We start from the raw sequence: 20850 nt of genomic DNA, 5'->3' as shown, positions 1-20850 counted from the left end.
GGCCAGATGTATAACCCCATCAGTTCATCACCAGACGTCTTGTTCTGCTACCTGGAGGGCCGTTTGAGTGACAAGAAAGGGGCAAAAACTCCCTGCCGACAGCTCACCAAGCTCTGTAAGCTGCCTCGATCAGGGCAGCTCTGCTGCTAAGGAGCAAGCTTATCCTCTGTGTTAGAGCTCGAGCCCTCTGCTGAGAAGCAGAGGTGACCTCTGGTCCCTGCTCCCAGCTGCAAAGGGCACTCTGTTCCTTTTGGCGTGGTTCCAACTCTGCAGGCCCCAGGCTGCTGTGGTACCCATGATGAATAAAAAACAGTGTAAGATTAAGGGACAATTAAGCTTTATTTTTCATATATATATATATACACACACATATATAAAAAGGAAACAATTTGCAAATTTACAACCTAACAAAACCATATATATACACACACACGCACGCACGCACACACACGCAGATACACATACACGCCCCAAAGCTCTAGCCAGGCCCATTTCTCATCTCCAAGTACCATTCTCCCATTAGGACCCTGGTGCTAATATAACTTTATAGCCTTAACCCTTGTAAAGGACAATCTGGACCTCATCTCCAGCCCCCACCCCAGCCTTCAGTCATAATGTGGTTCTTAGAGCGGGTGGGGGGAGCCAAGTGAATGAGGGTGCTCGGGCCCAAGGGCCTTCACTCTGGAAATCTGTGCCTGGCATCCTCACTGACTATCCTGTAAGGAACACCACCAGGTCCTGGCTTCTGCCCAGGGAAAGAAAGGAATGTCGCAAAAGCGACTCCATAGGCAGGCAGGCAGCTGCTTCCATTTACTGTGGGGAGGTCTCCCCAGAACTGAAATGAGCAGTGACCCTCACCCGCAGAGAGAGGCCTGGACTCACCACAACCATACTTCAGCTGTATGACTGGATTATGAAGCCAGCCCTGGGCCAGGAAGTCAGCTCAAGATAAACAGGCTACCTAATTTGGTTGCTGGTAGAAGACGGGTACTTAACATCCATAATGTGTAAATAGAAAACAAGTTCTATAAGAAACTCTCCTATGCATTTCTGGGATATTGAGGCTCCTCCGTGGTCTCAACAAATTAAGACCGTGGTGGACAGGTCCCCAAGGAGGGGGCCTCCAGGGCCACATGAGGTCTTTCTCTGGACAGCTTGGGTCCTAGCCCACGTGCCCTCTGAAACGGGGTCTGCAGGTAAGCTGGAGGGGGATCTTTTCCACTTCAGTAGTCCACTTTAGAGGCTTTGGCGACCATCCTGAGTGCTGGGGAGGAAGGTGAGCAGGGAACAGAGGAGGTTCCAGGCAGTGGGGGGAGAGCCGTGTGATTCAGCGGCTAGTGCCTCAGATCGATGTATTTCTCTCCCTAAAGACGGATGAAGAGCAGAAGTGAGGCGGGGATTCAGAGACACAGACCAGGGTTTAGGTGCCAGCGCTAAGAGGGAGCAGGGACTGAAGCCACAGCTGATGAACTAGGTGCAGTGCCTGGAGGGAAGAAGCCAGGGTGGGGGCGGGCGGGGGGGCGGGCAGGGCAGGGAATGAGAGGTGAGACCCCCAAATCACACTGGGCCGCGCGTCACACCTAGTGATGTGAGCCACCAGCGCCATTCAGGAAGTGGTGATAGACAGGGTCCTGCTCTTGGTCCTGGGGGCTACCTTCTCCGGGGTCCCTCAGCCACCTGCCTGGCCCTACCATCTGTGAGTAGTGTTAGGGAGGCGAGGTGGGAGCTGCTCCCCGTTGGAGATGGGGAAGGATGAAGGACAGAGTTAGTGTTCAGCAACCGTCAGCCCCTGCTGCTCCCAATCCCTGAAGACTGTCAGGCTCTGGCCACAGGAACTGCCTCCTACCTGGTCTCCTGGAGCCCTCTTGTCACCGTTGCTGCCCTGAAGGAGGCCCATCTCTTCTGGGAGCTTATCTGACTTAACTTCAACTACAAATTCGCTCTTACGAGACGGGGGCAGCGTGCTGGGAGGAGGGAGGGAGGCAAGAGGTTGGCAACTTGAGGGCAAGGGAAGGGGGGCTGTCAGGAGGGACAGGGCACTAGGTGATGATGGGCCCTTGGGTGTTCTGGGCCAGCTCGGGGAAGGGCAACAGGGAAGGAGGGAAGCGGTGTGGTGGAAGGAGCTGGGTAGTGGTGGGAAAGCAGGTGTCCCGCTCCTGCTCCTAACCGGCTAGTGGGCCGGGGGCTGGCAGGGGAACGTCCCCGAGGAGGCAGCAAGCTGGCAGCATGAGATGGGGGGTGGGTGTGCAAGATGCCAGGTATCGTGCTTACATCTCTTGTTTGCCTGACCGTCCACATGGCAGCTTGCCCTTCTTATAGAAGAAATAGAGGACAGCGCCCAGCAAGGCCAGGACCAGGACGCACACGGTCACAGCCACGATGACCACACCCTTGCTTTCGGGCTCTGTCAGCTTCTTCTCTGTTCCACAAAGACACTCGGAGTCACTCCCTGCCCCAAGCTGTCACGTTACCATCACTGCCCTGCCCAGTCCAGGGCTGATGGAAGGTGGGCAGCTGCCCAAGGCTCCCCTGGGCTGGGCAGGGCAGAATGAGGATGCCCGGTCCAGCCTAGCTCACCTGTTGAGGTGCCGTTGGCTCTGGCAGGGGGGCTAACGGTGGAGGTGCTGAGGTTGGTGGTTCTGTTGGAGTCTGGGGTAGAAGACATGAAATGGATTGGGGTCAGGGGTGGGAGAAGAATGAGCCCGACGTGGGCTGGTCCCCGCCCCCTCTGCAGGACCCGGCCCTTACCCAGCTCCAGGAAAATGATGGTGGTGTTTCTGCCCAGAGAGTTGGAGGCCACGCACTCAGCGCCTGTCTCCAACAGCTCTGGGGTCACCAGGACATTCAGGACACTCAGGACACTCTGCGGCCCCTGGTCTTGCTCACTTGCCTACAAGGAAGGAGGCGCGGCTCAGGGGTGGGAGGGTGTCGGGTGGTGGCAGCAGAACCTGCAAGGGGATGGCCCGGCGCCTGGGAGGTTGCCATGCGCCCACTCACTGCGCCGTGGACGCTCCACACGATGCTGGGCCGAGGGTGCCCCGAGGCTTCACAGGACAGATTCAGTACCGAGTTCTCCTTCACCCACATCTTCTTTTCCCTTAATGCCATCCACGGGGGCCCTGCATGAGGGCAGCGCGGGTTGAGACAGCACACTCTGCCAGCCCACCATCCCCTCCCCGCGCCAGAGCGCCCCAGGGCAGCAGGTGATTTCTGGCCCCCAGAGAGCTTGAAAACACCAACCAACTCAAGGGCCTCACCAAAAACGGCCACGTTGACCAGCTGGGAGCGGTTCAGGCCGGGAACGCTGGGCACAGAGGCCAGGCAGCGGTAGCCTCCCCCTTCCTCCCGTTTCAGTTTGTGTAACTGGAGCATCTGCCCCTTTGCCAGTAACTTGCCTGTCTGAGATGAGAGATGGGTCAGAGGTCACTCCCAGGCCCACCCATGCCCCCAGAGCCCTGGGTCCACCTGGGTACCTTTTCTCTCAGCCACTGGAACTGAAGGTCCTGGTTGCTCTCGGCCTCACAGTTCAGGGTGAGGCTGCTGCCCTCCTGGCTCTCGGGGGCTGCGGGGCTCACCCGGACATCAGACACATCTGGGGGTGCAGCAGTGGGGTCAGGCAGGACAGGGCGGGTTGGATTCCCTCTTGCCCCAGCCTGGTCCCCCTGTCCTGGGCCCCCAGCCCCTCACAGTTCACCACCAGCTCCTGTTGGTCGCTCTGCAGCGATGTCGTGGTCTCCAAGTCCAGGCCCTGACATTCATAGCGGCCACTATGCTCCTTCTGGGCGGGATCCAAGACCAGGACCCCGTTGTCATCCGTCCTCTCTTCCTCCATCTCCCTGGTATTGAGGTTCTGGGAGAGGACGAGGGTGTGATCAGAGCAGACCTCCAGCCACTCTTGCATGCCCACCTCCACCCAGAAGAGAGGGTCCTGCACCTGCTTGATGATGCTGAAGTGGGGCTGGGGGTTGCCATCAGCCAAACACCTGATTTCCACACGGTCCCCCTCCTTCAGCATCCCCTCAGGCTCCACTTCCAACCACACTCTCTCTGCCGGGTCTGTACAGGCAAAGGGGACAGTTCTCAGCCCAAGAATGGCCTCTGTGCCGGGCAGGCAGAAGCTCGCAGGACCCAACCCCACTGTGAAGGGTGGTACTCACAGAAAACAGGGACGGTGACCTCCTTAGATTCTTTCATGTGGTTCCCACTGGGCAGCCGGTAGCTGAGCTCACAGTAAAACTGAGCATCTTTGTCCTCCTTGGACACCTGTGCCTGCAGAACGCTGCGCAAGGTAAACAGACCACTGGACTCCTCTGTCTGGGATGACTGGATGTGGACCCCTGGTCAGGGAGGAAGGGGAGAAGGGTTCGGTGGGTCTCTGCTCCGCCTCCATCCCCACCCTGTGGTATCCTGGGTCAGGGAAGGAATGGTGGGGAGACCCTGTAGAGGGCCGTGGATCATTACAAATGCCACCTGCAACCCTTCAACCCAGCTATTTACTGCTTGCTATCTACCCCAAACACACGTGGGCACTCATACAAGGGTGTGTGCAAATAATACTGCAGTGATTTAAAAGTAAAGAGAAAATACTCTGGACGTCTACTAACCAGATTGAATGGTTAGCTAGATCATATTATAGCTATATTATATATTACATTATAGCTCAGCCATGTGAAGTGCTGGGCAGTAGGTAAACAATCAGGTAGATCTAAATAGAGCGATCCAGCAAGATTTCCAGGACTTGTTGTCAAAAGGAAAACAAAGTGTAGGGCAGGCCGTGCCATTCAGATCAGGGTTTCTCCACCTCAGCACTACTGAGATTTGGAGCCAGTACTCTGTGCCCTGTGGGATGTTTACAGCATCCTTGGCCTCACTGCACGCCCCCCCTCCCCAAATGCCAGTTGCATCTCTCCATATGCAACAACCAAAAATATTTCCAGACACTGCCAAGTGTCCCAGAGGAGAGCAAGATCAGTCTTAGAAGAGAACCACTGATTTAAGTAATAAAAAACAAAACCCTATATAGTCCTAGATATATTTACATGTGTGAGTAAGGACCTAGAAATAGGCTTGAAAGAATATATACACACTGACAGCAGAGATATTTCTGGGAGAGGGGTCTGGGGCAGGAAGGAAATTTTCCTTCTAGATTTTCTGTACAGTTTGAACTCTAATGATAATATTTTCATGGATGGCTTGTGTACTTAAAAAAAAAAAAGTACAATAGTGACTTCCCTGGCGGTCCAGTGACTCAAGACTCCTTGCTCCCAAGGCAGGGGTCATGGGTTTCATTCCCGGTTGGGGAACTAAGATCCAGCATGCCTCACAGTGCAGTCAAAAAAACAAAGTAAGAGTGCAAAGCGGTCCCCATATAGTGCCACAAGCATGGCTTCTCAGGGCAGAGAGGATGACTTACGATTCTTCTCCTCCTTCAGCGACTGGCCGTTCTTGTACCAGGTGACTTGAGGAACAGGGTACCCATTCCTTCCGACGCAGGTGGCAACCTAGGAAGGACAGGGCATGAGGCTTCCTGACTGTGACCTGGCCGAGCTGCCCCCTCTTAGCTCCTGCCAACCCGCCTCCCCCAACCCCGGGCCACCCCAGCAGACCTCACCTCCACAGGCTCCTCACTGTTCACAGAAATGCCCAAGGTATTGACCTGGATGCTTGGCTCCTCTGGAGCCTCTGTAAGGGAGAGAGGTAGGGAGGCGTGTGGGACCACCGCTTCCCGGGCCCCACGCTGCCCACAGGGCACGGACGGAGCACTCACTGTAGACGCGGAGCCGGATGCGGTGCTCCTGAGCCCGACGCCTGCCCTGGCACGTGAAGATGCGGTCATCGTGGGGCGTGACGCCGGTCAGGGCCAGAGCAGTCCCTTTGTCCTGGAGGCTGAGCCGGTTGTGGTACTCCCCAGGCTCGCTCTGGCCCTGACCCTGACGCACACGGAAGATGAGCGTCCGCTTCTCCTTGTGGACCTGAGCGGAGGCAGCAGGGCGGGGGTGAGGGGCCTGGGGCTACACGAAGGGCAGGGCCTCCCGCCCCTGCTGCCCTCTGCTGCACTCACAGAAAACCAGTCCACGTGGCTGAGGTTGCCCTGGGCGTGGGAGAGGCCACACTTCAGAAGGGCTGTGTGGCCCACTTCCACCTCCACCAGCTCGGGCTCCGGCTGCTCGGCCTCTCCGGGCACACCTGGGGGGAGGCGGGAGGCGGCACCAGCAGCTGTGTGAGCTCCAGCTGCTCACCATGCCCTTCGCTCACACCCGCTCGCAGCAGCTGTTCTCTCTGCCACTTCAATGAGGGTCCGAAGGGCACGCTGTCCTCTCTAAGCCTCAACCACTCTGTATGACTCCCCCCAACCCCGGGCCGGCCCTCTCCTGGCTCAAGGGAGCTGGGGCTGGACATTTCTGGTCATTGGAGCAGAGACCCTGAGCACCAGGAACTCTCAGATGAGGCTGGCAGAGGGTGGGCCAAGAGGAAGGCCCCTTTCCTTCCAGGCCCCCTCCTCGCTGGGTGAGCTCAGAGTGTGGGAATGCAAGGCATGTGCCAGGCCGGGGCACACAGGCCCTTTTTGTCCCCACACCCAGGGTAAGACATCACTACTCTACCCTTTGCCCCCCAACGCTCCCCCCCATAAGACCCCAATGGGCAACCCTGGTCAGGAGACCCCCATCTCCTACTCTGTAAGCAGCACCTCTGTGAATTCTCACACTCTCAGGGGACCCCATCCTGGGAGTCTTGTGAGTACAGGAGGGGTCAGAGTCATGGAGGGGCCAGAATCTCTCCCTGGGGTCGGGGGCAGGGGTCAGGGCAAGGGCCAGGCAGTGGGCAAGAGTGACGTCAGCGGTGCCAGTGTCCTGCCCGCCCCACAAGGAGGTGATGTCACTCCATACCATCTGGTTGGACTCGGGTGCCTGGGTGGTTGCCCTGAGCTGGCTCCCAGACAATGAGGGCAGATGGGGTGGTCTTCAGCCCAGAGCAAAAGCCTCAGCTCCCTGACTCAGTTTCCCCAGCGCTAGAAGAACGGGGCAGGGTGGGGCTGGGCCTTCTGCAGCACTGGAGCCCCATGCAGCCCTTTCCCCTCCATCCCCCAGAAAGGCTTTGAAGGCAGCAACTGAGAGTACCCCAGGGATACTGTTGGCATGGGCACGAAGCCATGGCATTGGGTATTGCCCAGACCTCCCTTTCCCCAGCCAGCCAGCGGCTAGAACCCGGGAAACGGAGCCAAGAGAAAGGAGCGACACCACTGCGGCCATACAAGGGCAGGGTGAGCCCGGGAGCGCCCGGCTCCTGGGCGGTTTCAGAGAAAAACTCCGAGGTGCAGGGGCCCTTTTCCCACCTGAATCTGGTCCCATTCCGGGAGGTGTAACAAGTCTGGGGCGCTCGCACTCTGGGACTCCGCGATCCCCATTCCCTGCCACCTGTGACCCCGTCACCCGGGTAGGCGCGAGGGGACCCACACGGCGCTACTGCCTTTGCCAACGCCCTGGCAGGGCGGGAGCCGCCATACCTCCCCCTCTCGCTCACCTCTAGCCTGGCTCGAAGCCCAGGCGGGAGAGGGAGGGGTCGGTGCACCCCCTCCAGCTAAGAAAGCTGCGTTTTCCAGCAACAGGCGGGCGCGGAATTCAGGATTTGGGGATGCGCTGTAGCTGCCCCTCCCGCCAAGGCTCCAATCACGCTCCCCGCCCCCCGCCCCCGAGAAAGCACCTGAAGAAAAGCTCTCCCCAGCGCCTGAAGGGACTCTGCTCCACCCCTTCCCGCTCCAGGCAGAAGCCCCCTCCCCGTCTCCCCAGTCCTGCTCCCGGGATGGTCTGGAACAGAGACCGCAAACTGGCCACAAAGAAGAGTTGTACGCGCGCAAGGCGCCGGGTACCGGGGACCCCGAGAGGAGGAACGCACGCCGCCGCGCAAAGCCCCGGCCCCTGCTGGGATGCGGGCTCTGCTCCCCGGCACGCTCCGCCGAAGGCCGCCCGGCCGGGCCGTTCGGGGTGCGGGGCTCCAGCGAGCTCACTCACCCGCGGCGCGGCGAGAGCAGCAGCAGACGGCGAGCAGGAAAGCGCAGATGAGCCCGGACCGTCCCATGCTTCCCGGCCGGAGGGTTAGAGCCAAGTGAGGGAGCTCGCGGCCGCCGGGGGCTGACGTCAGGGGGGCGGGGGAGGGGGCCCGGGCGCCCGGGCCTCCCGCCACGCCCCGCGCAGCCCACCCCCCGCCCGGCGCGCCGCAGCCCTAGGGGGCGGGCCCGGCGCCGAGATGCCCGGAGCTGCGCCGCGGAACAGCGCGGCGCGGGGTTAGGCCGGAGCCTTCCTCCCAGCCCCCCGCTAGGGAACGGACAGGGGGCGGTGACAGGTGTCTCCGAGGCGGCTGCGGGGAGAAGCTGGCCCGGATGCTGGAGTCCCGCCGGGTCAGACCCCGCTTAGCCCCAGCCAGCCCGTGGGTAGCCCTGGGGGACCTCCTGGCGGAGGAGCCACTGGCAGGTCCTTGGTGTCCTTGATGGGGGCCTCGCTCCCTTTTAAGCTCTTCTGCCCGCCGCCTCCTCCACTCCCCCGGACCTCTGCCCCAGAGAAATAGGGCTTCCCAGAACGGTTGCACCACTGCGGCGGCCGCCGGCCTGGCACTGCCCCCAGGCCTTGCAGTCCTGGCCGCTTTGAGGGAAGAACCCTGGGCCCGGGGCCGACAGACCCAGAGGCATCTGTAGTGGGGAGTGGAGACGGTGCGCTAAGGGTGGACCCTTCACCCTCAGCTCCTGCAAGTCTCAGACCAGAGGAAGCCGGGAGGGGCTGAATTCACAGGCCCGAAGCTGTCACACTTGTCCCACCCAGCCCGGATCTTGAGGTTTCTGCCCCTGCTGGCTTCACTCACTGAACCCAGCCCGGGACCCAGTTTCCCCTGAATGAAGAAAGAATGGGGGGAAATGTGTTAATGGGCACAAGGTCTCCAGCTTGCTCCCCCCACCTTACCTGTTGCTGTTGCTGAGGGTTGAAGAGACCCCCTGTGTCAGGGCTCTGGCCCCCCAGCAGCTGAGGGTGGGGATTTTGGAGGAGGAATCAGAATTGACTCCAGGCTGCCCTGCCCAAGTGGAATCTGTCTCAGCGAGGCGAGGGGACCTGCATCTCCCCTTATTCCCAATGCCTGGGTCTTCCGGCCCCTTGAACCTGAACTGAGGCTCTGGGGAGGGAGACTGATTCTTGTCTCACAGAGACAGACCCCCAGCTCCCTGACCCTGGGAAAGGGATCCACATCAGCTGGGACCCGTCTAACTGGGAAGGTCTAAAGGGGGCCTGGATTTGGGATAGAGTCCTGTCCTAGGCAGGGCAGCCTTGCCGCTGCTTGGGGGAGGAGCAGGGTGAGGCAGCAAATGCCGGAGATGGGCAGGTGACTTAGAGGATGCTCCAGGATGGCGTTTTGATGACGCCGAGATGACTCTTGAGCCACATCAGCCCTCATCGTTCAGATCTTTCCTGATCTCCTCCTCTGTCTCCATTAATTTTCAGCCAGAGGCCATGCCAGGCAGGCCAAGTCAGGGGCCTGGAACCCGGGGTGGGGGTGGGGGGTGAGAGAAGGATGGTGCTTCCTCATCCCCCAGAGTGAATGTATGGACTGGCCCAGGGCCCAGAATGGAATGGATGCATTTGTTTTTGTCTGCAGGGGCATGAGTGGGAATGGCTGAAGGATGCTGTTTGCCCTGGCGAGCTCAGAGCTGGGCATGGTATTCTGCTTCCCTGCCCCCACCCCCCTTCCCTTCTCTTAACACCATTAACTAATCATTCTCCTCTCTCCAGCCTGAGAGCAAAGCCAGCTAACCACCAAGGACGGTCAGTTCAGAATCCTTCTTCCGTTGTGAGAAGAGTGAAGCTAGGAGGGGGTGGTGGAGCTGCCTCTGCGGTGAAAGAGAAGTGAGGGTAGAGCCCAGGGTGACATCTATGTCCCACATGTCCCCACCAAACTAGCACAGAGACTGTCCTTTAGGGAAGCCAGTAGCTTAGGGTGATCTGGGCTGCCAGGGAGTGGGTGGCAGAGGTCAGGGGGCAGACAACCTCGAGAAGGCTTCATGAGCAGGGCCCACTAGGATTTCAAACCAAAGAGGTCAAGTCCTTGGAGAGGCTTCAGAGGAGACTGGAAGCAGAAGGAAGCAGAATGATGGCAGCATAGGGTGAAGGAGCAGGAGGCGGAGGGTATCTGAGATCGGGATCTCCGTGTCTCTGAGATGCCAGAAGCTAGAGCGTCCACAGCTGCAGGAAAGAGAGGAAGCAGATGGAGAAGAACTTTCAGCGAGAGAGGATGGAGGTCCAGCAAGGAGGCCACTGTGGGCTTTCCATCTGCAGACACTGTTGTGCCTGGACTCAGTGGAGGCAGCCTTGCCCAGATGCAGGCCAGGATCAGCAGAGCCCCAGACCAGAGCCCTAAGTTCCCAGCCTCATTCCTGTCCAGAAGGAATGGGTAGGAAGGCTGCCTTCTTCACTCCCACGGCAGACCCAGGGGGTGCAGAAGGCCCTTGGTGCGTCGCTTGGGCATAAATCTGACCACAGGTAGGGAAACTGAGGCTGTGTGGGGTGGTGGCCACGGTCTGAGTTCCTCAACTGGTGTCTCCGGGGTGAGTGGGGGCTTTCACTTCATTGTACGATGTGGGACCCTCCCACCCCCCATATGGAGCTGGAGGTAAAAAGACAAGGCTAGTCCTGCCCCGGGGGGCTAGTCCTGCCCCGGGGGGCTAGTCCTGCTGGGGTGAGATTAAACCCAGGAGTCCTCTCTCATAGTGGGTACAGTGGTCCCCCACCCACCCTCTCCAGTGGAGGAGCCTTAACCAGGAGGATATGAGAAGGACGGGCTGAGCAGAGGAAGGAAGCTGATAAAGGCAAGTTTACATCTGCAGTAAGAAGGAGCGATGGGGTGGAGGGGGTGGGCCAGCAATATTGGCAGTGACTGAGGCTGGGGAATCCCCCCTCCCGGCCTGGCCTAAAAATAGGGTTCAGTCTGAGTCTTTGGAGGGGAGGGAGGAGAATTTTTTCCAATGTCGGGGAGTCTGAGCTGGGAGGGGATTGTGCTCAGGGACTGAAGAAACGGGGTTGGAGGCGGGTGGGGGGCAGTAGCTGCTGAGGCAATCTTGGGCCAGGAAACCGGATACTGGGGGGCTGGGTGGAAAATGTTGGGGAAGAGATTGAATAGGGGGAAGCGGCCCCTGTCTTGGCCGGACGTGGTCTCACCCATGTCCTTCGCACCTGACTCCAGGCAGGAAGGAGCTGCGCCCTGGATTGAGCTGCGCCCCAGAAATGCCATGGAAGAGAAGGAGGGTGACTTGTGCCAGTGGTGGTGGGTGGGGCAGGGGGAGATGGGAGGGGCTATTTTTAAACTTGGAGAAACCGTCAGTGAGTTCATCTCCACCCTGAGTGCTGGAGGAGGCAAAGGCCCCATTGTACAGGGGTCCAGAGAAGGGGCGGGGGAGGGGAGGTGGTGGCACAATGACTGGGATTATATCGGAGCCGGCGGGGGAGAGGAGGGCGCGGGAGGGGGCGTCTCCATCACAGCTGGCCTACTGAACTCCGGGGTCGAACCAGGCTGGGGCTGGGACAGGGGGGTTTTCCCACTCTCACAGAAGCCCCCTCTTGGGGAGGTGGGATCTGTCTCTGGCATCCGGTGTCGCATCCTGGGGAGGGGGCTGTGGATGGGATTCCCACAGCCTGGCTTTCCCAGGGACACTGCAGGGTCCGTTCCCAGGCTCCCAGCATTCCAGCGACTCCCCTGGGATCTGCCGGCCTCTCCTCTCAGCCCCTTCCCTGCTAAGGGGGTGGGGGAGAGAGGGAAAAGAGGATGTGGCCGCAGGGGGACTCTTCCTGGGGATTAGGGACCCATAAACCAGAGGGAGAGTTCGCAGTGAGTGCGGTGTGCGGAGGGGGACCCTTCCCTCCTGTCCTGGTCTCCAGCCCTGTTGAGCCATCCCTCGGGCCTGGACTGTCCCCTCTAGTCCTCTCCGACCCCAGGGTCCTCTCCACGTGGGCTGGCCTCCAGCACGCAGGGCCTCAGCCCAGGGGATCCCAGGTCCTGCCCGGGGGAGGCGGGGCGTTCGCCGAGCTCGCCCCAATCCAAACATTACCATAAATGCTCAGGCTGCCGCAGGCCGGGGAGGGGCTGGGGCAGGGGACCTTGGGGGCTCTCCGGAAGCCCTGAATCCGGTCTCCAGGCCTTTCCCAGCGAGGGCTGGTGGAGGTGATTCAGTCTCTGCTTTGGGAAACGGAGGGGGAGCTGAGTTGTGGGTGGGAGTCGGGTGGAGTTTGGCCAGAGAGCCAGACGGCGTGGGGAGTCCCTGAGCGCTGCCTCCCGGAGCCCAGTGACCTCTGATGGAGGGGAGGGGAGGATGATCCAGCCAGGATTTCAGCCCCGGGCAGGGCTGGGGGCTCCTGTCAGCTGTGATAAAGGATTGTCTCGCTTCCGGTCCTGGGTCTCTGCTCTCCGGCCTCTGAGGACCCAAACGTCTTCCCACTTCTTCCTCCCATCCTAAATTTGGAGAACGGAGCGAGTGGGGGGGGGGGGGTGGGCAAGGGGAAGGGCAAAGGGCCGGACGCTGGGAGCCTACATCTCTCCCCTCGGGGAAGTTCACATCCGCTCCCCAAAATACCACCACTCAGGAGGAGGAGTGTCCCCAGAGAACTGTTTAAATTTTGACTTTGAGATGTCCCTGAGGAAGGGCTAGCTCATCTACCCGAGAGGAGCCTACAGGAAGCCTAGTGACCCCAGATTCTGCTCCACCCCTGGAGACACCCAGAGCTTTGAACAACTGGGGGAACCCCAGACCAGGGGGGAGCCGTGTTCCACTGCACCCTGGCAGGGCCTGTGGCCCCTTCTGTAGCCACAGCTGGCCTTGGAGGCTGCCAGAGAGGTGGGGGGAAGGGAACAGCAAGCTGGGGGGAGAGGGACGCTGACCCACATCCCAGGGCCCGCGGCCTCAAGGGACCTTGAAAAGTGGAGAGAACACAGGACTTGGAGTCAGAGAAAATCCCCAGACCAGGTCAGACTGAGCCTGTGTTCTCGCGGGCACCTTGCCTTCGTTCCCAATCACACTAGAAAGAGCTAGCTCTGCTTTGGTCTCCAGGGTGTGATCATGCATGTTGCCCCGTCCCTTCAGTCGTGTCTGACCCTTTGCAGCCCCTTGGACTGTAGCCCGCCAGGCTCCTCGGTCCGTGGGATTCTCCAGGCAAGAATACTGGAGTGGGTTGCTGTGCCCTCCTCCAGGGGATTCCTGACCCAGGGATCGAACCCACATCTCCTGCATTGTTGGTGGATTCTTTTACCGGCCGAGCCACCGTAGAAGCGCTTGTCTCCAACACCCAGCTGTAAACTCCATGAAGGAATTGGTGGCTTTGAGATCTCTTGCCACTTAATTAACTCATCTTGGGCATGTGGCCAAACCAGTGACTGTTGAGAAGGGACATGGCAGTGCCCAGAATGAGAGAAGAATCTGCTCATGGCTAATATTTTCACAGGGCTGTACAACTCAGCCCATGACTTAAGGGTCATTTTCATTGCTAATGTTTATCTTGATCTTTGCAACAAAAAATGAGGAAACTGAAGTGAAAATTTACACGACCTAAAGTCACACAGCCTGTGAGTAACGGAGCTACATTTTTTCAGTGTGGTAAAATACGCATAACCTAAAATTTACCCTTTTAACCACTTTAAGTGCACAAGTCAGTGGCATCAAGCATGCTCACAATGTTATGCAACCATCACCACTGTCTAGTTCCAGAACTTTTTGATCACTCCAAGGAACTAAAATTTGAACGAAGATTGATCCAACTCCCAAAGCTGGGCCCCATACCTGTGATAATTTACAGCTGCATTAAGTAAACACATCATGGAAAAGAAAGCAGCAGATTGAATACCAACGAATTATGTGGTATAAACAGGAAATGCAACAGGGATTCAGAAGAGGGAGCTTATATGAACGGCGCCTGCACTAGCCAGGGAAGTCTTTCTGGAAGTGTGGAGGCTCTAGTGAAAAGTCAAGTGTAGATAGGGGAGGTGTGAGGCTAAATCATTCCAAGCAGAGCAAGTGGTACAAACAAGGACAGGAAGGGTGAGGATGAAGAAGGGGACACACACAGTGACAACTGCTTCTTCTGTATTAAAGAGTTTCAGCATCAGCATCTGGCTAGAAGGTCAGGCTGATGTGGGGAGGCTGGCAAACATGAACTGCTGTTTGCATAGCCAGCTCACCGCTTTCACTTTCATTGTTTGTTCTTGAGGAGAGCTTCAGCTACCACGTATTGGCACCACCTTTATGCAAACAGCTGGTGCTAAAATAAAGTGTTACTTGGCTAGCTAGAAATTCAAGAGGGTAGAGGGTGAGCAGATGAGGTGGGGTAAAGTTATGGGGGAGGAACTTGGATCTTAAGATAGAAGAGGCAGTGGGGAGCCACTGTAAGTTCTTGAGCAATGATGTGATGAAATTGGGATGGAGGTTTATAAGGGTTTCTCCATCCTAAAGGAAATCATCCTAAAGGAAGTCAGTCCATCCTAAAGGAAATCAGTCCTGAATATTCAGTTGAAGGGCTGATGCTGAAGCTAAAACTCCAATACTTTGGCCACATGATGCGAAGAAACGACTCATTGGGAAAGACCCTGATGCTGGGAAAGATTGAAGGCAGGAGGAGAAGGGGATGACACAGGATGAGGATGGTTGGATGGCATCATGGACAGGATGGACATGAGTCTGAGTAGGCTCCAGGAGTTGGTGATGGACAGGGAAGCCTGGCGTGCTGCAGTCTATGGGGTTGCAGAGTCAGAAGACTGAACGATTGAACTTAACTGAAGGGTTTCTCTATTTCTTCTTGCTTGAGAGCGCCCCCTGGTGCCCCTAATTTAAATTGTTCTCTCATCTCACGGAAAGCAGGTAGGATGGGGGGGATGGAAAAACAGAATTGATCAGTTGGAGAAGCCAGAGTCTTAGGCTTCATTTCAATTCGTCCTGAGTGATGCCAACACTGTGGTACAAATAGAGGTGACATGTGGACAGAGAGGGTTTGCTTCGAAGGAAAAGGGCACTGTGGCAGCTCCCTTCTCTGTCTCATCATTGAACTAGGATGTCGTGTCTAAGCTTGGGGGCGGAGGATGGGATCATAATTAAGACAAGGTTCATGGGCTTAAGAGATTTGTACTCTAGTGAGGGAGTGCATGCTCAGTTGCTTCAGTCGTGTCCGACTCTTTGTGACCCCATGAACTGTAGCCTGCCAAGCTCCTCTGTTCACAGGATTTTACCAGGCAAGAATACTGGAGTGGGTTGCCATGCCCTCCTCCAGGGGATCTTCCTGACCCAAGGATCAAACCTGCCTCTCTTGCACGGCAGGCAGATTTGTGAACGCTGAGCCACTGGGGAAGCCCTAGTGAGGGGGACTGACAAGTAAACAATTAGAATATAAAGTGCAAGTACTAGGGTGCACAAATGCATATGAACAGTTACTTAACTCAACCTTAGGTGGCCAAGGAAGGCTTCCTGGAAGAGTTGACACCTAGCTTCATTTTAAGGGATAATGGCAGGTAGCCAGGTAAATAGGGTATGGTAGCATCCTCTGTGCAGGAGACGACTAGTGGTTGGTTCATATCCTGCAAGGGAGGAATGAATGTAGTGAGGGATGAGGCCAGATTACAGAGGATTTGTAGACCCTGATAAATGGTTTAGCACAGCAGGGTGTGTATAAACGGTTCTGAGCAGGAGAATCCCTGCCAATCAGTTTAGATCCATCTGAGTTCAGGCACAGAGGGACAGAACCAAAGGTCTCATTTTCCTTCTTTTTTTTTAACTAATTAATTAGACTGGGCCAGGTCTTAGTTGCCTCATGAGAGATCTTTGTTGCTAAATGTGGGATCTTTTTTTTTTTTTAGTTGCAGCGTGCAAGATCTTTTTAAAATTGCAGCTTCTGGGATCTAGCTCCTTGACTAGGGATCAGCCCAGGCCTCCTGCTTTGGGAGCATGGATGGAGTCTTAGCCACTGGACCTCCAGGGAAGTCCCCCCAAAGGTTCCACTTTTTAAGGTCCTGTCTCCCCTCCCAGATCTGTCCTCTCCCTTGGGTGACTGAGGTTGGAAACATCCAGTTGCTTCTGGGGAGGTTGCTGCTATATCTGGGGTATACCTACTCTACCTGGGGTATGGCCTTATTTTAACTTTGAACATGCCAATCCATCTGATCATAAAAGCTTCACACTAGAATAAAACATAAGCTTGGGGGGAATCTGGTCCCTTATGTCACTCACCATGACTGAGATTCTCTTGGCAGCCTTCTCTCCTTACCACATCCACCTGGAGATGGGACACAACACTTCTGAGCCCCCTATCAACAATCTTTGAATTAACTCCACTAAGTGGCATAGTATGCAACAGTTAAAAGGATAAGGACACCCTATGTGTTGATATGGAATGATCACTGGAATATAATTTTATTTATTTATTTGAGGGTCATTGACATTTTTATTGAGGTATGGTTGATGTAGAATATAGTTCTAAATTTAAAAGCTTGATATACAATGCTATATGTGGAATGCTACCTTTTGTATAATAGACAAATATTTTTATATGATCAACATCTGTTTATACTTTCAAATAGAAATAAAGAACCAAAACCTTCAATACTTGTGTGGCCAGGTCAGATATAAAAGAAGGTTCACATATTGTATGTCACGCTGTTTGAATTATTTGAAGGTTAGCTAACTCTTAAACATGCTCTGCCCTCTTACCTTGACAAATAACCTTTCTAATGACAAAATTAAAAGATATGTAATGCCACAAGTTTTTTTATGACTTAAAGTCAGCAAAATATTCAAGATAATTTAATCTTCATTGCGCTTGCCTGGGTATCCTCAAGAAGGGACAGCAATGTTTGGATGGTTAATAAAGTCATGTGCAACTCATAAGTTATTATATAATATTCCATTAAATAAAATGTTCTTGTCTTCATTTTGGCAAAACCCCTAGTTACTTTGTATAATAAAAATCTCATAATGCATATTCTATTGCTAGGGATGCCTAGTTAATTTACTTTTCTTGGGTTGTTGTTTTTAACTGTTTAAAAAATAAATTTCAATTTAGAGAAACGCTGCTCCAAACTGAAATTATTACTAACAATTTTAAAACAATACTTGGATTCAGAATTGAATCATAAATTTTGCACCTCACATTTAAACATTATAAAGGAGTCACAGATAATAAATATTTTATCCCTGAAAATACTTTTTCATCATGTAAATCTTTATCATAATAATTTTCAACAGTCTTTAAAGCAATATCTAGATCCATTTGGTGTTTAAATTTTACTGATTGAAAATTATTCAATGCTGAGCTCTTATTTTAAAAAAACACCAAAGAGTACTATTTTGTTATATTTCTTAAAATCTCTCTGCAACTGAAGCTGTTATTCGAACTTGGCCAGAGTTAGTTTCAAGAGAAATTAGTGTGGGGATTATTTGCATGTAAGTTTTTTCGTTTATGCCCTTGCAAACATTTTTATTTCCTTGTTTTAGCTTCTCTTTTTATATGTTTAACTTTATTTCGAAATAATTTCAAACATTCAGAAAGGTTGCAGAGATAGTGTAGCCTCCCTGTATACTCTTTACTTAGAATCAAAGATGATTAATGTTTTGCCAAAGATTTTCCTTTTTTCTTTTTGGGCCATGCTAGCTGGCTTGTGGGATCTTAGTCTGCACCAAGGATTTGAATCCACGCTCTCAGCAGTGAAAACTCAGAGTCCTAACCACCGCACCCCCAGGGAATTCCCCAGATTTTGCTTTTTCATTCTCTCTGAACTAAAATTTATATTAAATTTTAACTAAAATTTTTTATTTGATGTGTGTACATATGTATAATTTTTCTAAATCATGAAAGTAGACTGCATACGGTGTGCTCCTAGGTCCCTTTATACTTCAGTATTTCCTGAGAAGAAGGATATTGTCCCATATAATCACAATACAGTTATCCAATTTAGAAGATTTAAATTGATACAAAACATTTCTAGCCTATAATCCATATTCCAGTTTGACAAGAGCCCCAAACGTTCACTGTGGTGTTGGTCTTCTCCCTCTAGAACAGGATGCAGTCCAGGCTTCTCTACTGTCTTTAGTCTTCAGGTCTCATTATTTCCCTGTAATCTGCAATGGTTCCTCATACATTGCCTTCATATTTGCCAATCAGGATTTGTCTGGTGTAATCTTGTGCATGAAGTAGGGTTATGCAACCCAGGCTGAAATACGGTATAAGTAATACATACGTTAACATCCCTTAATAGTTCTGGTCTGAACCAATTTTTACCATGATGGTTTTATTTATTATTATATATATTTTTAAGTTTTGGCTACACCCCACAGCATGTGGGACATTAGTTCCCCAACTAGGGATTGAACCTGCACCCCCTGCATTAGAGGTGCAGCGTACTCCCCACTGGACCACTAGGGAAGTAGCTATGATGGTTTGAAATGATAATTTTCTCCCGTCAGCCTCCCTCCTTCTGTATCAGTCAGTGTTCCATTGTAAACAAGAGCCCTCCTTTCTAATTTTTTTGTTTATTTATATTCTTTGTAACATATTTGGACTCATGGACTCCTGTTTTATTCAGTGGGTTTTATTCCATTACTGTCCTTATTTATTTTGATGCTGAAATCAACCCAGATGTGGCCACCTTTGACCTGGCTTCTGCATCCTCTGACACAGCCACCCCCACCCCCAGTCTGCTGGCCCCTGCCCCATAATTTTTGGCGCTACTTTATTTCTGGCAGAATTTTCAACCTTCTACCTTCTCTGTCTCAGCCACTATAATCAACTCTTTCCCCCAGGAACCCTGTTTCTTTTAGTGGGGAATGGTAGAAACCAACATCTGAGTACTAGGTATGCTTCTTGCTACTAGGGTTTTATTGCTTCTAGGTTCTTTCAATGGACACACATAATCACATATACTATGTATATAATACACCTAAGCTAATGTATAGTATATCTAATATATATATTATTATTATAGAAAGCATGAGTTTATACTGGTAACACAATTTTGATCCAGTTTCACCAGGTTCTCTACCTTGCCTTCCTGTATTCCATATTTATGTCTTCCTTCTTCCAAATGAAGAACTCTGGCTCCCAAAATATTTCAAAATTGTCGTACACTACAAAAGTTAAGCCTAGTAAAGTGAGTTCAAGAGGTCTTTACTTCCCCCAGGCTGAGGGTGTATGGTGTGGTGTTAGTTGTCCAGTCATGTCCTACTCTTTGTGACCCCAAAGGCTCTTCTGTCCATGGGATTCCCCAGGCAAGAACACTGGGGTGGATTGCCATTCCCTTCTCCAGAGGATCTTCCTGACCCAAGGATGGAACCCGGGTCTCCTGCATTGCAGGCAGATTCTTTACCGTCTGAGACATAGGGTATACTTCCCTCCTTGTTATGTGGTTATATCACTCGTATGAAATTCAGCTGGGTTCATTTGTTTCTGTTTGCATTCAGTTTGGTTTGTTTTTTCCTCATATTTTGATTTAGTTTAATATTTTAAGTGTGTAGGAGATTAACATGCTTCTAAAAGTCAAAATTACACAAGAGAATTCCCTGGCGGTCCAGTGGTTAGGACTTGGAGCTCTCACTGCTGTGGTCCAAGAACTAAGATTCCACAAGCCATACAGGCGGGGCCAAAAACAATTTCCAGTATTTTGCAATTATAAATAATGTGACAGTAAATTTTCATGTTGTTGAAAGTGTCTTAATGGTACATTCTTAGAGGTGGATTTCTGGGTCAAAGGGTAAACGCACAGGTAGGGTTTTTTGTTTGTTTCTTTAATTGTGATTTTAAAAAGTTTGTAAAATTTAACTCCTTTGCCATTTTTAAGCACACAGTTCAGCAGTGGGGAGTGCTATTCTGTACTCGGTCTCTTCAGTCGTGTCTGACTCTTTGCGACCCCATGGAATGTAGCCCACCAGGCTCCTCTGTCCAGGGGATTTTCCAGGCAACAATACTGGAGAGGGTTGCCGTGCCCTCCTCCAAGGGATTTTCACGACCCAGGGATCGAACCCATATCTCTTATGTCTCCTGCATTGCAGGCAGATTCTTTACAGTCTGAGCCACCAAGGAAACCTGGGGAATTGCAAATTAAAACAACAGTGAGATGCAATGCACACCTATCGGAATAGCTGAAGTTCAAAAACACAGGCAACTCCAAGCACTGCAGAGCATGTGGAGTGATAGGGACTCTCATTCATTTCTGATGGGATTGCCAAATGGCACAGCCACTTTGGAAAACAGTGTGGAAGTTCATTATAAAGTGAAACATACCTTTACTATAAGATCCATTAATCACACTCCTTGGTATTCACCCAAATGAATTGAAAACTTACTTCTACACAACTACCTCCATATGGAGTTTTATAGCAGATTTATTCATAATTGTCAAAACTTGGAAGCAATCACGATGTTGTTTAAAATAGGAGAATGGATAAACAAACTGGCAGTTGCATCCATACAATGGATTATTATGCGGGGATTAAAAAGAAGTGGGCTATCAAGTCACAAAAAGACATGGAGGAAGCTTGAATGTTTATTGCTAAGAAGATAATTTGAAAAGGCTACATACTGCATGATTCCAGTGATTTGACATTCTGGAAAAGGCAAAACGAAGAAGATGGCAAAAAGATCAGTGATGGCCATGAAGGGGGGCTGGAGGGGAGGCAGGAAGGGGTCATCCCTGTGGAGCACAGGGGACTTTTAGGGCAGGGAAAATACTTTGCATGATATTGTAAATGGTAGACCATGGTATAATACATCTGTCAAAACCCATAGGATCTACAGCAGATTTCAGGGTTTTTTTTTTTTAAATATTTATTTTTATTTATTTATTTGGCTG

General features: G+C 52.9%; 1 protein-coding gene across 2 annotated transcripts; it reads right to left on the bottom strand.

Moving 5' to 3' along the window:
- Positions 1 to 320: 320 nt before the first annotated feature.
- Positions 321 to 8160, bottom strand: MCAM (melanoma cell adhesion molecule). 2 transcript variants are annotated; one of them, XM_065945627.1, is made up of 16 exons: positions 8010 to 8160; positions 6062 to 6186; positions 5768 to 5972; positions 5612 to 5682; positions 5414 to 5501; positions 4158 to 4337; positions 3935 to 4056; positions 3688 to 3850; positions 3474 to 3592; positions 3258 to 3399; positions 2998 to 3119; positions 2749 to 2890; positions 2578 to 2649; positions 2272 to 2419; positions 1847 to 1964; positions 321 to 1364 (listed from the first exon to the last, which is right to left on the bottom strand). In XM_065945627.1, exons 1-16 carry the CDS (start codon positions 8074 to 8076, stop codon positions 1335 to 1337), a joined length of 1914 nt encoding a protein of 637 aa, XP_065801699.1. In that variant the 5' UTR covers positions 8077 to 8160; the 3' UTR covers positions 321 to 1334. The 2 variants fall into 2 exon arrangements, with proteins under 2 accessions (XP_065801699.1, XP_065801700.1); XM_065945628.1 differs by lacking the exon at positions 1847 to 1964.
- Between the last annotated feature and the right edge of the window lie 12690 nt (positions 8161 to 20850).

Source organism: Muntiacus reevesi, chromosome 9, assembly GCF_963930625.1.
Source record: "Muntiacus reevesi chromosome 9, mMunRee1.1, whole genome shotgun sequence".
Lineage (NCBI taxonomy): Eukaryota > Metazoa > Chordata > Mammalia > Artiodactyla > Cervidae > Muntiacus > Muntiacus reevesi.
Note: the sequence above shows the minus strand (reverse complement) of the source record. Positions and strands in the feature narration are given on the sequence as shown.